This window comes from Penicillium manginii, assembly GCF_028828005.1.
Source record: "Penicillium manginii strain IBT 31320 chromosome Unknown utg000004l:1.0-7231830.0:1.0-7236170.0, whole genome shotgun sequence".
Taxonomy (NCBI): Eukaryota; Fungi; Ascomycota; class Eurotiomycetes; order Eurotiales; family Aspergillaceae; genus Penicillium; species Penicillium manginii.
The window spans coordinates 1,190,008-1,205,038 of record NW_026643105.1 but is presented as its reverse complement, the minus strand read 5'-3'; the positions used below and the strand labels follow the sequence as shown (position 1 = coordinate 1,205,038).

The 15,031-nt window shown below is 49.9% G+C and overlaps 7 protein-coding genes across 7 annotated transcripts; 2 read left to right on the top strand and 5 right to left on the bottom strand.

Annotated features, from left to right (window-relative positions):
• Positions 1 to 339: 339 nt before the first annotated feature.
• On the bottom strand, positions 340 to 2,511 carry N7533_004160 (uncharacterized protein; the record flags this gene model as incomplete). The annotated part of the gene is made up of 2 exons (XM_057100810.1): positions 340 to 1,825; positions 1,910 to 2,511. The coding sequence occupies 2 exons, from the start codon at positions 2,509 to 2,511 to the stop codon at positions 340 to 342; spliced, it is 2,088 nt and encodes a 695-aa protein (XP_056960440.1).
• Positions 2,512 to 3,178: 667 nt separating this feature from the next.
• On the top strand, positions 3,179 to 3,769 carry N7533_004159 (DUF1349 domain-containing protein; the record flags this gene model as incomplete). Its single annotated transcript, XM_057100809.1, has 1 exon — positions 3,179 to 3,769. One exon carries the CDS (start codon positions 3,179 to 3,181, stop codon positions 3,767 to 3,769), a length of 591 nt encoding a protein of 196 aa, XP_056960439.1.
• A 28-nt stretch (positions 3,770 to 3,797) lies between these two features.
• Positions 3,798 to 5,241, bottom strand: N7533_004158 (monocarboxylate transporter; the record flags this gene model as incomplete). The annotated part of the gene is made up of 2 exons (XM_057100808.1): positions 3,798 to 5,005; positions 5,058 to 5,241. 2 exons carry the CDS (start codon positions 5,239 to 5,241, stop codon positions 3,798 to 3,800), a joined length of 1,392 nt encoding a protein of 463 aa, XP_056960438.1.
• Positions 5,242 to 5,699: 458 nt separating this feature from the next.
• N7533_004157 (MARVEL domain-containing protein) lies at positions 5,700 to 6,390 on the bottom strand (the record flags this gene model as incomplete). Its single annotated transcript, XM_057100807.1, has 4 exons — positions 5,700 to 5,792; positions 5,851 to 6,044; positions 6,100 to 6,259; positions 6,328 to 6,390. 4 exons carry the CDS (start codon positions 6,388 to 6,390, stop codon positions 5,700 to 5,702), a joined length of 510 nt encoding a protein of 169 aa, XP_056960437.1.
• Positions 6,391 to 8,291: 1,901 nt separating this feature from the next.
• Positions 8,292 to 9,221, bottom strand: N7533_004156 (uncharacterized protein; the record flags this gene model as incomplete). Its single annotated transcript, XM_057100806.1, has 2 exons — positions 8,292 to 8,980; positions 9,092 to 9,221. 2 exons carry the CDS (start codon positions 9,219 to 9,221, stop codon positions 8,292 to 8,294), a joined length of 819 nt encoding a protein of 272 aa, XP_056960436.1.
• A 656-nt stretch (positions 9,222 to 9,877) lies between these two features.
• N7533_004155 (phosphatidylinositol 3-kinase VPS34) lies at positions 9,878 to 12,769 on the bottom strand (the record flags this gene model as incomplete). The annotated part of the gene is made up of 3 exons (XM_057100805.1): positions 9,878 to 10,669; positions 10,767 to 12,510; positions 12,567 to 12,769. The coding sequence occupies 3 exons, from the start codon at positions 12,767 to 12,769 to the stop codon at positions 9,878 to 9,880; spliced, it is 2,739 nt and encodes a 912-aa protein (XP_056960435.1).
• Positions 12,770 to 13,396: 627 nt separating this feature from the next.
• On the top strand, positions 13,397 to 14,858 carry N7533_004154 (uncharacterized protein; the record flags this gene model as incomplete). The annotated part of the gene is made up of 3 exons (XM_057100804.1): positions 13,397 to 13,712; positions 13,788 to 14,621; positions 14,680 to 14,858. The coding sequence occupies 3 exons, from the start codon at positions 13,397 to 13,399 to the stop codon at positions 14,856 to 14,858; spliced, it is 1,329 nt and encodes a 442-aa protein (XP_056960434.1).
• Positions 14,859 to 15,031: the final 173 nt, after the last annotated feature.

The following is a 15,031-nucleotide window of genomic DNA, read 5'->3' as shown; positions in this document are numbered from 1 at the left end:
TGAACACAATCTAGAACTGCCAAGCTCTTGAATGGTATTTCTAAGCATTTGGCTACTACTAATAATATACTCCACAACTTGAACTTGAATCTAGGTGTCCATAGCTTCAACTAGAAGTTGATAGATGGGCAAATCCGGGATGAGAAAACAAGAAGTTGACACTCTATTTGCGCGAACTCTGACAGCAAAACTTCTACAACTGCCAGGTAGTTTATATACACAACGCTCGATCTATGTGCAGGTTTCTTTCCAAACAAACCACAGTCTATACTGGCCGTTGAAGCCCGAATCAATAGAATAAAGGATACGAACCTCGGTGATCAGTCAAAACAAACCCAACTATTCCGCGCTATACCCCGAGGTAACATTGGACCCGGGAATAAGATACTGACCGGTAGCCCGCCAGGTCGCCGCGTCAGAGAAATCCTCATACCAAACGCCACCAAGGGCATTAATATGCACAAAGCCAAAGCGGAAATACTCCTCCTGGCCCGAGTGTTCTCGCTTCCAATCCAATGCAGGAATCGAGCTTCTGTCCTTGGACTTGAACTCCTGGTAGCGCAGAACATCGTTGACGATGACGCCGATACCGTCAACGGAAGGAGGAAGATCGGGGAAATTGAAGATGACGTGGTTTAGGTCTGGAATTTGGGGTGGGTCGATGTTTGGAGGGACTGTGCCTAGGCGGCCGCCATCTAGTAGAGAAGCGGGTGTTTGGAGGATGGAGTCGAAGCCCCACCGTGCGATACCGTTGATGAAGAGGCCGACCAGAATACCCTGAAATAGAAGACTGGGTCGAGTTTGGAGGGTTGTGCCTGGCAAGAGGAGGAGGGAAAGGATATAGTGGTGGATGCGGAGGTTCATGTTTGGCACGGCGACCAGGATGAGGACGCCCAAGACGAGCGCGCCGTATACGCGGAGTTGGGAGAAGAAGCGACCCTCGCGGCGGAATCCCCAAGCTTGAAGGAAGGTGATGAATATCAGGCAGCTGATAATGATAATCAGGGCTGGGATCGCGCCGGGTTGTTGTTCGAGGTCGTGGGGTGTGAGGCGGGAGATGGGGATGCGGTCGAATGTGTCTGTGTTTAGGGCGCCGACCCAGCAGCCACCCAGCCAGAGGATAGTTTTGTCGACGTGTGCGTCCAGGTTGTGTAGTGTGCGCCAGACACAGAAATAGTATAGTACAAATCCTACAAAGGCACCTGGTAGGAAACGACCCAGTCCTGTTGAGACGAGGCTGTAGTAACCTGACGAAGATGGTGGGTCGGATGCCATAGCCACCTGGAACCAGACTATAAAGAATATTGAGGCATAAAATGCTGGTGGCGAGGTGATGGTCATGGAAAGCAAGATCGTCACGACCAAAGTAAATGCGAATAGTGACCAGCGGATGTCGGAGCACTCAACAAGCTTGGCTTCGCTGGAACCCGATGAGCTTGCTTGTCGGGTCACCTTAAATGACATGGGAAAATTGGACTGGAAATCGATACTAGCGATTCCATTTTTTGTCACATTTTCGAATTTATCCTGTAGGCCCGTGCGGTGCAGGATACCGCATCCACCTGTCGCATCATCGATGACTCCTGCGTGGAGAGCCGATGCGCAAATGGACGAGTCGCCACGATAATGGCCACTCATAGGACTGTTGTTTTTGAACGTTCTACCGCCGACAACAAGAGGGCGGTAGTTGTACTCCTCAGCGCCTACATTGTAGGGCTCGAGCAGGATGGCGGCTGAGCAGCCAGATGGACAACGAAAAGCGAAGGACTGTTCATCGAAAGGACGACAAAGATCACCATTCAGTCCGCATTCGGTTGCATTGCTCCTAAATGAAAAAATATTAGTATTTGAAAACAATTCAATTCAACCCTAGCTCAGTCTTAAGGCAATTAAGGTGAGCATGACGTACCACAAGCGCGCGTGACACGACAGTTTAACCGGCTGTCCATAGCCCAAAATCTCTTGACCCGCGATAGAAGACTTCAACAAGGAGAAAAACACAGCAATCCAAACTATCAGGACAGTCGCCAGCAATGCAATTTTGGCTGTCGGCCGCTTCGCCCACCGATCGACAAGACGCGCCGGCGCAGCCTGCCACCGTGGGAACCACGGCTCAATGTGGTAAATTTTGGGAGGCACCGGCCCACGAAGCCATTGATAGAAGAGCCAAGAGCTCGAGCAATCAAACGACGGGTCATGAGCCGTCACCCTTGACCTAGGCAAATCCTGGTTCTGGTAATCCAAGTCCGAGAGCGTCGAGTCAAACGAATTGTCCCGGTGAAAATCACCCGGTAATAAGGGCACATTGCCCAATTCTATATCACCGATTGAGTCGCTGCTGAAGCGATGCTCATGCGTGCCCTGGGGCTCAGGTTGAGGCTCAGGCTCTGCATCCTGATATTGCGTGTTTAGCCGCCGCTCGGGCGCAGAAACCAGGATGTCGGAATGGCTGAGCGAGGAGGGGGATCCGTCCCTTTGTTGCTCGCCTGGAGACCCTAGTTGTAATCGCATTTTGGCACGACCACGACTTCGAAGTAAAAGAAGTGATCGTGAAAAGACAACGTGGGGACTCCATTATGCCAAGCTGCTAATATCTTCTGGGCCGGTATTTGTGTCTTAGTCATCTGGCATGATGATCGACGAGGTGTTTCAATTGGTGAAGCAGTGACTGTTTCATGTTCATTTCTCACCTGCCATAGTGGAATAGCTGTCCTTTTGGGCCTGTTGTAGTAGCTGCGAAATGCTGCAGGATCTCTGCATTGGTGGATAGATCGTGTGGACTGGTCCAGGCCAGGGAATGAATGCCCTAACTAACACTGCCCCGCGTCGGTTGCCACCAACACTGCACCTTGATCACGGTTGATACTCCGCGGGGAGTATACTAGTCCTGGTTCGATGATTTCTTTCCATCAAATATCCGGTCCAATGGTTTTGGCAGTCATGTAGCACGGATTCAATTTCCAGCGTTCTGCCTGAATGCCTGAGCTGCCTTGGCTTCCTAATTGGGAAGTTCAGCCCGCTCGACTTGCTTCTTTAAAGTTTACCGGCTTGCTTTTGATTAGAATACCTGTGGGATGAAAATGATTGAAAAATCCATTACACCCCCAATATCCCACTTATTTCTTGTAATCTAATCTTCACTGAATACCCTCCAGCCTTCATACTATCTTCAACCATCATGTCGCAATTCAGCTTCCTCAATTCATCCAAAGCCGTTCCCGGGAACGGATTCATCCCTGATACTTTCACAGTCACTGCACAACCTTCAACAGATGCGTGGTCAAACCCACCCAATACAGAAAGATTCAATGCGCCAATTCTACATCGTGATATGCCACTCCTAGCCTTCCAACGAGTCCAAGTCACCATCCATGCCAATCTCACACAGAAGTATGACCAGGGAGGTCTTATCATGGTCGTCAAGGGAGAGGATGGCTCTCGCAAATGGGTGAAAGCAGGTCTTGAGCTAGTGAACGACGCAGTTCATTTGAGCACTGTTTCGAAAGACCGAGGCTCGGATTGGTGTTTTCAGGCCGTGCCCCCGGGCTGCAAATCGGTGACGTTGGAGATGATCAGAGAAAAGGGCGACACCCTATGGATCTATCTCCTCGATGGAACTCGCAGAATTCCTCAACGCGAAATCACTTGGATCTTTCAAGGCAAGGAGACTGAAGAATGTTTGGTTGGGGTTTATGCCGCGAGACCATCTAAAGAAAGTGGCGATGATCTTGATGTACAATTCGAGGGTCTGACTATTGATACTATTTAGAGATTTCTCCAATTCTACGCTCGCAACACTAATAACAAGAATCTCTTCGGGTTCCACCTCCATAGAACAACCCATCCCCGACAAGTGAAGAGAGCCCCGTAAAGAGAATCAGAGGACCATAAGAGGACCCGAACGCGAAACGCTGACTAGCCACGATAGTCCCAGCCTTAAGAAGTGCCATTCCAGCGATGCCTCCGCTTGCGTAACCGACACCTCTGACGCCATTCAGTAGGCCATAAAGCATTCCAGGGTCAACGGCTTCATTTCTCTCCACGGACTCGCGCTCAATTTGCTTCAGCATCCCTCCCCAGGTAGCACTGTAACCACCGGAGAAGAATCCAAACGTCATGGAGAAGACTATAAGCAGGCCAAGTGCGCCCTCCGATGTCAAGCCCCAAAAAAGGAAAGCCGAGAGAGCGCTGCAGATTGGTGGGATTGCAGAGACTGCCTGCGCAGACAGAGGGAATTTCTTGTTGTCGCTCAGCCACCCGAAGAAAGCCGAGGCAATTATACCAGGCGCATTGAATAGGGCTAACATCAAAGTGCCCGATGTTTGGGATAACAGGGCGATATCTCGGGCGTAAGTGCTCAGATAAGTCTGCGGGATACCATAGCCAGAACTTTGGAAGATAATTGCGATGCTGTAGAAGTAGATCGATCGGTGTCTGAGGAAATGCCACGGGATTTGCCGTGCTCGAGTCTGGTGAATCGTCAATTTGGAAGGATGGATTGGTATCATGAATATGGCGATAATGCTTGAACCCCCGACGATAGCGGTCCATACTTTCAGCGTAGTTTTGTAGCCATATGCATCAATTAATGCTCGAAGCATGAAGGGACAGCTTGTACCGACGATGTTCTTGCAAGAAAGAACGATCCCATATGCCAAAGCACGATTGCTGGTTGTGTACCATTCGCCGAGAGAGAGGGTTGTCGGGCTGTAGATCAAGGCGCATCCAAGCGCGGATAGGATCCCCTGCGTAGCAAACAGGTGCCAGACGGCCGTGCTGTAGGCGGAAAGAAAGAAGCTAATGCATGCGATTACTGTCCCGGTTAGAGCGGCAGTTTGACGCCAGCGAGCCCAGCGTCTTGTGAAGAGTGCGAAAAGAAATGGCATGGATAGGTACATGACGCCATTCGCGGTTGTGCCAATGATACCGGTAATGCGGCGGTCGCCTTCGAATGTCCAGTTTTCCGAGTAGTATTCCTGAAAGATACCGTAGCTCATAGCAAAGCCTGCGGGTGCGTGAGTAAGATGCTATCTGATTCATGTGGCCAACAAACGTACCCCATATAGGTAGTTGGATTATTCCAGATCCTATGAGCACAGATAATTTCGTCTTGCTAGATTCGACTTGTCTCGAGTCGATCTGCTCGAGGTCCATCGCTCTTTGTTGCGCATCTGAGGAGTCTGGCTCGTGAATACCCGGAGGTCTAGATTCCTGGAGGCGGATCTGATTGCCATCATTCATCTTGGAAGAGATAGTTTGAGGTTCATTTGGTAATCTGGAACACTTGAAGAGTGGTCAAAGGCATAGAGGAGTGTATGAAGGATGACTCAGGTAAACCGGGTAATCACGCCCCCCAATTGCGGGGAAGACCATAGCGATCTATACTATAAGTGGACATCTCATTTGTAGAGGTGGAGTTGTAGAAATAAAATATCTGTTTATTGTAGCGAATGACTATGACGTGACATCAAAAACCAGCACCAAAAATAAGTTCCACCAAGGGTATCAACGTAAGTCGTAATTCGTTGGCCTCATCATGAGGAGAATGCGACGAGAATTTCAAAAATAGATTCCATGAAACGACCGTAAATCATATGTGTTGTTCAAAGCTGCATCAATCGTACGGGTAAGCCCGCTAGATAGCTGTAGAGTGTTGCACCGAGTAATCAAGTAGTTTGTCTTTAGCACTGTCAGGTGAATTAAGCGGCATCGGCGCCACGGTTGCGACCCCAACGACGACGACGGGTGGTTCCCGCGGTGGAGTCGCGCTTGCGGAAAGTGAACCAAATACCCTGGAAAGTTATTAACATTGATTCTTGGGGGCTTGTACTGGGAAGCGATGGCACATACAACGAGCGCAGAAACGAGCCAGATAATAGCGGACAAGAAGGCAAAGGCCTCGGCAGCCTTCCAGCGTCCACATACATCGTTGCGGCGGTGTAAAAAGTTCCAGTTCCAGATTCCTCCGCACCCTGAAAGCTGGTTGATTGTGTTGACGAGAAGACCGAAAGCAGCGAACCAGGCGAAGGAGATGAGCACATCAACTGAATTATGTTAGAATGTTTCTAGACTCCAAATGCTGTACCATGGGAAACGTACGAGGCCAGGTAAAGAAGCCCGATGAGAATGGAATCAGCCATAGCAGGCCGAAAAGTATCGAGATGCCGGCCACAACTTCGGTGTAAATCCAGCGACCCTGTGGCCAAGGCTCGATCCCGCGGAACGAGTGCAGGTAGTGACCGACGATACCCGCGACAACCTAGATCAGATTCCAAGGTTAGAATATAATTTGCGAGTTGGATCTGTAGACTGATATCGCAGACATACCGCACCGAAGGCGATCTCCGCGATGCGAAGGGGGATGGAGACGAGACGTGAAATGACGGGCATGATGAAGTATAGTTAGCCGGGTGGTAGTTCTTTGTTTTGATAGCAAGCCGGAATGATAGAGCTAGCCCGAAGCTTGATAGGGTATTAGAGCTGACTCGGAAGGCCTGAAGCTTGAAATATAAGGAAATGCCAGTTAGTCGGAGGGAACAGAAGGAGATATATAAGAGGTCGGGTGATTGTCACACAGACAGGCAGGCAGGCGAACGAGGGAGAGACCCGCTCTCCCAAGCAAGGGCCCACAAAACTACCAGTCCATGAGAAAGTGTACCCAAAAATAAAATGTCTAAAAATCCAATCAATTAGAAATAACATTTTTAAAAAAAAGGGCAGCGTCGAGAACGCACCAAGGTCAGACCCACACCCTGCTGAGTGTCAATCCAAGACCCAGCCCGATGTCGTCAGATGGCCTTCTTCAAGCAACTAGTGTAAGCCGGCATGACATACGAAGTACAGAGCTCGAAAAAAACGCACACGTTCAAGCAAGAGAGAGACAGGTGTATGATTGGCCGCCATGCAGCATTTTGCATTTTGCATTGACGCCCAACCCTCTGCTCTTCAAAATTGTACGCGAGAACCTTAGTTGAAAACAAGAAGAAGGAAACTCTCCAAGGTTAGTTAGGCTGCTTTTTAGTCAACCCTGCAATCCATTTCGCGGGGACTGGCCGCCGCTGATGCAGTGAACTGTGGCTTGAGCTTCTTCATCCGATCGGAGCAAGGAGCTTCTGACGCATTGGTCCTGTCAGAATCCAACCCCAAGGAAGTGGTCGGTGGCTGTCTCGTTTCTGCCCCCCCTCCTGCCAGTAGTACATGTACTTCCGGGCTATCCCTGTTTCTCGTTCGCTGGCCTTGGTTGGACTTGTCCAATAACACTCGCATTGACAATGACCCGGTTCGAGTTCTCAGAAGACTTCCCCCTTCCCCTCCCTTCCGGGGAATGACCAAATGATGCGCTGGCCGCGGAGATTAAGCACCGACCAAGGAAGTCTCCCTTGAATAGGGCGTGTGTGGTGTGTGGCTGATTGCTCCCGTGGCCGTTGTCGATCGTCTTGCGCTATGGACAATGTCCTAGTTGACTGGCTGCTCCACTGGGGCCGATCACTGCAGCCTGGGGCTCAGGCCGTCCCGAAGACATGCTGCGTAGTTTGGATTGGCAAGTAATTCATCCCGACTTGCAAGGATGCCCACTTTTTGATCCTTTCGGTTCTTGGTCCAGGAACGGCCAGTGGCGGTAATATTGTATGATGTCGAACACTTAGAGTAAGGTGGTGTGTTCCTTCTACCTTGCCTTCATTTTCTTTCAGCCCTATGACGTGGGGCGAGAGTGGAGCGCGTTGTACGATGACAGCACTCGATATTTGAGTAGCTTTGGTAGCTTTGATTTCGGCAATGCGTGCCGTCTGCTCTGATTCACAGTGCAGGTGTCCCTCACGGTACCTTTCTGCACGAGCGATTTTTCGTTTGCAAATCTTGTCTGTGAAGCCAATGTCGGGTATGCACTGAGATGGATGGACTAGATCGCTTCGGTGGCTGAGGCGATGCGTAGTTCTCCCCCGCCCCCCCCCATGATCGGGCGGTGCACCATTGTATTGTATGCACTGCAAGTATGTACTACGGATAACGGAGTTGCCTATTTCTATTTCTGTCTTGGATTCTTTAGTTCTTGGGTTTTTTGCTTTTGTTTGCCATGAGGTAATTATAGTATAGTCTTGGCTTCCATGATTAATGATACAAATGAGATCAAAATCCACAACCCTCAACACGACAGGATATCACAAATACACCACACCACAAGAGACTATGTCCAGGCCATTAGGGGGAACGATAGACAGGAAATGATACTATAAGAGGCGAAACATCATCACGTCATAGTTAAGTCGTCACCGGCAGAAAGCGCTTCCATCTCAGACATGCTTCTGATCTTCTTTCAAGAACCAAGCCATCACGTTTTGGAACACGGATCGGGCGTTTGTCTCGATAACATCTCCATGGCACGGGATCACTCGGTCAAAATCCCATTGCATGATTCGGCGAACGGAAGTAGTGAACGCGTCGCGGTCGTGGGAGGATAAAATGTACCACGCAAAGCGTCGCTGGCCGGTAGCAGGATGGGCCTGGGTAGACAGAAGAGGCAGAACCATCTTAGTCGCTAAGTTCAGCGGTTCTTGATCATCGGTCTTAGAGTATTGTTCTTTGGCGGGCAAATTGAAAAGCATATCCGCCTCGATGACCGTGCGCGACGGCTTGTGCAGGAAGACGAGCTCGCGCGAGCCATGGCCATGCACATACTCGGTTTCAAACTCAGCGTCCCACTCTGCCGAAATTTTCGGAGGTTCAGCATCTTTCTTCCACACGTGCTCGAACTGAGTGTCTCGGAAATCGGCGTTAGATTGGCGTTTCTCCCAGAGGCCCTCAGGTGCGATTATTTGTGCTGATGGGAAGGCCTTCTTCCACGCCGTGAGATGAAGGTGGTGTTGGAGATCGGGCGCGGCGATATACCTGACGTTGCCACCCAGAGATTCAACCTTTGCGCGCACTTCTGGTGTGAGGCTGACGGGAGAGAAGACGGCGAGGGAGCCCGTGGTTAACTTGACTGCATCACGCAAGGCGGAGTTAGCTCAAGCCCAGTTCAAAGCGGCAAAGGTGAATCAAAAGGGGGGCAAAGACCTCAAAAGTGGCATGCTGTAAGGGCAACTTCACATACCTAGTGTCCCCCGGCCTCCGAATCGCATAATGCCGAATCGCGCGAATGGCAGACTCATGGTGATGATGTTTGGTGTGACATTTCGGATGACCATCAGCTCCGAGGGATTGTTAGGGAAAAGTTGAGGCATTTTGAGTGCTACTGGTAGCTCGGGTGCGCTCTCCCTGGCGTTGAATGTCTCAGTTGCCGGTTGGCTGAAGGTTTGGAGAAGTGGTAGGTTACTAGTCCAGCTGGCTGAACGATGGAAGAAAGGCGGGTAGTGAAAGTACTAGTAGTAGAAGTGGTAAAGGTAGAGAAATATCGAGAAGACGAGCGAAATTGAGGGGGAAAAGTAAGCAAAGGTAAAGAAGAGAAGGCAGTCGCAACTTTGCAAATGGCAAGGTGCGATCGAGACTCGCGATGAAATGACGTCAGCTGACAGCTGACAGCTCCACTTTCTACTTATGGCAACTAGCTACATGAAAAAAAAAAGCAGCTATGTGTATACTAACTCGTAGCTACCTAGGTACTGATTAGAGGAATGGTTTAGATTAGCTGACTAGTTAAATAATAACATAGGTACCTAGCCATCTACTAAACATATATTGTTTGCATTGACATAGTACATTCTTCGCTATTCTATCTGCAAGCAGCATTGCCGGGTATCCTCTCTTAACGCTCATGCCACGCCAGGTCTATGTGAATTGAAAGAAAAAAGGGGGGGGGACCTCGCCTCAACTCCCTGAACAATTAGATCCTCAGACCCTGTAATAAATTTTCGCATTCGCGGCAGTCGGGGTCAATACGTTATGCCCTCCAGCCCTGCACAAAGTCATGAAGACGATCAATCACAACGCCAAATATAGCATTAACGCTGTCACTAATAAGCTGCTCGAAGTGGCGAATGGCTTCCTCTTCCGTCATCTCCAGATGGAAGCGTTCCTTGACTTTCAGTACGGCTTTGTCGGGTTCCACACGAATATCAGGGATATTGGCATCCACCATCAAACTGAAAAGGTTGAGGATCAGATTGGCGGACTTGCGAAGCGTAGTATATGCCGTGAAACAATACTGTTTAAATTGCATGTAGTGAGGGGAGGTAGTGCCTCCCATTCCTTCAACCATCTCTTTGCAGAGTTTCATCATCGGTGCAAAGGGTTTAGGGTCTCGGCCCAGGATGAACCCGAAGTCTGCGTGGAAGAAGTGACCATCCGGTGCCAAAAGTAGATTCTCCAGATGGCGGTCACCGACACCAAGAAGGTATGTGATTACGCAGTAGCCAGCACAGGATTTGATATAGGTATCCATAGCCTCCTTGCGGACACCCAGGGGTTCATTCTCGTCCGGGTTGTGCTTTTTCAGGTATGCGAGGATGGATTTGTACTTGGCGGATGCGGCGGAGAGGGAGGTCGAAGGAATGAACTGGACTGCGCCTGCTGTTGGGCTTGTGGCTAGAATACGGTATGGTGTCAATTTCAAGTCCAGGTTCTCTTTTAGCAGAAGGCGGTCCATGAGGATGATGATCTGAATGACCAGCTGATCCTGGCGGAGGTCGTCACCAATCTTGAAGAGCAGGGGGTATCGCCGGCCGTCGGTTGTCTTGAATGTGATTTGAAGAGGTGACAGTGTGGATTTAAAGACATTGGATTCGTCAGGATAGCATCCAGTGAGCAAAACATCAGGGTCCAAAGGCAACGGCAGTGGGGGGGTCAAAATGAATCAAGTCATTCTTTGGGTCTCGGAGCGATTTCTTCAGCTTTTCGATTTTCACAACTCGGTTCTCTCGGGAAAATCGAACATCTTTGGCGATCTTCGAGAGCACAGCGACCAGCTCGCCTTGTCGTAGAAGAGTCTTTCGGTGTTCGACGTGGATCTTCTCTAGCTCCGACATGAAATCGTACTCGACTCGGGCAAATAGTTCACGCTGTGGCCCTGGGCCTGCGTCGTCGCACTCAACGATCAGGTACCAGTGTAGGTAGTTTCCGAGCTTGAAATTGTTGGCCGCACGGGCGATCAAGAAGTTGGCTAGTGAGGAGTCGTGGGCTGCCTCGTCGCCATTGTTTTCAGCATTCTCTTCATACTTCAATGCTTGAACCAGTTGTAGGAGATAAAGAAGGAGTTCTTCGTCATCTGCCTTGCGTAGTCTTGCCACGGCATATGAGCGTACCGCAGGATTGTCAAAAGTGGGACCTAGAAGCTCCAAAGCATCGTCAACATCGATGTCAGTCCACTTGGGCAGGATCTCAACGGCTTGTCGAGATTCTCCATCATCTCGCCAGTTGACAGATTTGACAAATTTGGTCAAAGCCCGCTTTTCGCGAGTTAAATAGTATCTGAACCGCCATATGAGGTCTTTCTCTTCGGCGGTCAGATCCTGCGTCGGTTCATATGATAGAATAACATTCAACTCATCGCGGTTCTTGGGATTTGGCTTGAGGTCCCGATCCATGATCCCCGTGCGATGACTACGAATTAGCCGCCGGTGTTTGTCTTCACACGGGTTCCCAGTCATTCCAACTTCCGGATCATAGATCTTGATCACGCCCGCACCGTCAGCTCCCTCGATACCGGGGCCAAACCGGACCTCTGGGACAGGTTTCAGTGCAGAGTTGGGATGGACGGGAAGAGTCTGGGTATACCCGGATATGGGCGGCGCAGGGTAGTGATGATCAGCCCAAACGATCGGATGATCATATCGTGGGAGCTCCACGTAGAGGGTAAAGTTCTCGTCGTCGATACCTTCGTCATCGGAGCTATCATCATCAGCCCCGCCAGTAGTGTCCTTTGGCTTAGAAGCTAACATAAGTATAGCTCTTTTCTTCGCCGCTTCTTCGGCTTGTATTTTGAGCTTCTCCAATTGGCGGAACACCATCTGGTCCATCCAGTCAATTCGAGCGATGTCACCCATCTCATGCTTCTTGATCAATACTTCAATTCGCTCCAACTCCTCTTCCTCTGGCGAAGGGCCCAGAGGGTCCCGTGTACCCTGTCTCCGTCGTTTGGGCGGAGGCGTGGATGGTGTGGTTGTTGATGAGAAGCCATCCGCAGCTTTATGGCGGTATAACTTGCACTTCTGACGTCCCATCTTCAGCTTGCCTTCGCTGTCAAACAGCTGTATCGTTGTTCCTCCGTAGGGGACATAGTGGCTTTTATCGCCTGCTAGTGGAGATATGTCCCAGGCCGTAATTGCCAGCTGTGAGTTCCGGGGTACGTCCTTAATTGGCATGGGCATGCGCAGCCACTCATTCCATGTTCGGCTCACTTTGAATGCCTTGTAGGCAGTCTGCATGGGTACCCCAAGGGGCTTTGAGTCGGACCATAATTGGACTGTGACAAACAGATCCGATACAGGGTTCTGAGTAGATCCGAGATATCGCAGCTCTGGGTCTTGGACAAGGCGCGAGAATGGTATCTGTTTCTGTTTGCCCTCGAGCGTGCCACTATAGGATTGTCAGTCTTCCCAGAACAAGACAGTGGCTTGGATCGGAGCGCTTACATTTTGATCCACACAGGCAGGTTTACCTGCGTGGATAGCGCAAATGTGAAAGTTTCCATCCTTTTAGGACCATCATCGGTGGTAAACCTGACTGAACGAAGCCGATCATCTGGCCAGCTCCCTGCGGTAGACGTCGGGGCGGGGGCCGAGCTGGCTATCATCACGTGCCACCACTTGTGGTATTGTAGGATCTTAGTACCCATACCGTGTAGGTAGCTTGAACTTCAAAACCTTGGATGAGCTGGAGAAGTTTGCGAAGAATTTATAGCTGAGGCGGGCTTTATAAATTATTCACTCTTTAAATAAGAGCTTGAATGGTTGCAAATCACTACTATGCACCTGGCACCCTCATCTCGGGAATTCCCTTATTAGTTAGTTAGTTAGTACCTACTAGGTAGTGATACTAGATAACAAAGTGCCAAATATTTGGAACATTGTATTAGTTCCCTTAGCAAGGAAATAAGAGAAAAAATAAACGTAAATAACCTCTCAAGCCCTACTAATTAGTACCTACTATTAGTAATACTTAGTATCTAAGTACAGGTCGAGCTTTCAACTACAAGTTCTTGCCAACTTGAACCTCCATGATGGTGGACCAACCCCACGGTATCACGTGAGCTATACGTGCCGGAGATACGCGACGCGACGACTGAACAATTGCGGGAATGCGATCTCTCAACTTTCAACTTACGGAGTGTCTGCAAACCTGCGGGAATAATTATAACAAACAACAGGACACCATTCTCTTAAATCTTTGGTTCCGAATCCAATCTCGCATCACTTCTTTGTTTGCTTCTCTCACAGCTGGCGCCTGTTAGCGCCAATCAACTATGGCACCAATCGTTCAAATTCACTCGCAGCTGGATGAACAATCTGCCCCCAACTCCAGTCCTCCTACATCTCCTGGATCCTCCTCGGACAAAGAGAACCCTCGACCACAAGCCATCAACAAAAGATCCAGAGCGCAAATGGCGCCCCCAAGCCACAGCAAACGGCGTCGCCTCACCGATCGCACTTCCAACATTCACACCCAAACTCCCTCGTCGCAACGCATTGGGAAGAACAAGTTCTACGATCCTGATCAAGATATCAACGAGCGGAGAAAGGTTCGCAAGGACCTGAGAGATTTAACAAGCGCGTTCAACGGTACGCTTTCCCCTCCACTCCCCTCCTATGCGCACTCGTCGCGATGAGACCAGCGACCCATCTAACGGGCCCCAGACTCGCGAGGCGAGTATCTCCAGTCTGGCAACGATGGAATCGTCAAGACCGTTACACAATTAAACCACCTTTACACGAAGGTCAAACAGACCTCAGATGCCACCCTCGACTCGCGACTCCTGGTCAACGCAGCCGACCTCTCTCATAAAAAGACCGCCCAGCTCGCGGTCGGCGAATCCGGTGCTGGCATCGATGTCGATGAATTTGTCTCCAAATGTATCTCTTATATGCGCCGGGGGCCTGGAACAACTATCACCCCAACCCAGCGCCAGCGTCACCGACAAAGCCAAAGAGACCCCAATGCGAGCGATGGCGAGGACGATGGAGATGCAATGAACTGGGACTGGCTTGGCCGCAAAGCTTGCCTCCCGTTTAGTTCTCGTCCGACTGTGTCGGGATTCTTGCTGGGCCCGCTCTCTGTAGAGAAGCGCACGCGACAACTCACGCAGCGCAGAGCGACAGAACGCCCTGACCCTTCACAACTTACTAGGCCTAACGATCTAGTCCAAGAAGACCTTGGACAAGAGGATAACAACCTCACAGCGATGTGTTCCACCATCGGCCAATTGCTGTCCTTTACACAAGCGCGCAGCCAAGAGCAAGCACAAAAGGAACTGGAGGACACGTATGGGAGTGATGCCCCGGGAGAAGAAGTGATTCAGGCTGTTATGGACAAGCACAATGTGTGCGATGATGGGGGTATTCCTCTGTTCAAATTCTGTATCAACCCGCGATCTTTTGGACAGAGTGTTGAAAATCTGTTCTATGTGAGCTTTTTGGTCCGTGATGGTCACGCAGGCATCAACACGGACAGTCGCAACCTTCCAACACTTCGTGAGTGAAATTGCTATTTGGTTTATATTCGTGATTCGATAAACTGACTATGAAATAGAGCATTCAAAACCATACGAACCCAACGAAGCTCAACAAAAGGGCATCCAGAAGCACCAGGCTATCTTCAGTCTCGACTTTGACACCTGGCTAGAGCTTATCAAAGTCTTCGATATCAAGGAGTCCATCATTCCCCACCGCGAGGAAATGGAAGAAGCTAGTGGAACCTGGCAAGGTTAATTGCCCGCCCCTGCTTGAAGATTGTTCCTTGTTTTGCTTCCATTTTATGATACCCCGAGCCTGTTACCTGATTCGTATATGGAGCGTAATATTGATTTAATTTTTCTTTCCATGAATCAGCTCATACTGACAGTAACTACTAAATGGTTCACAAGTAAATCTAGTATGTCATT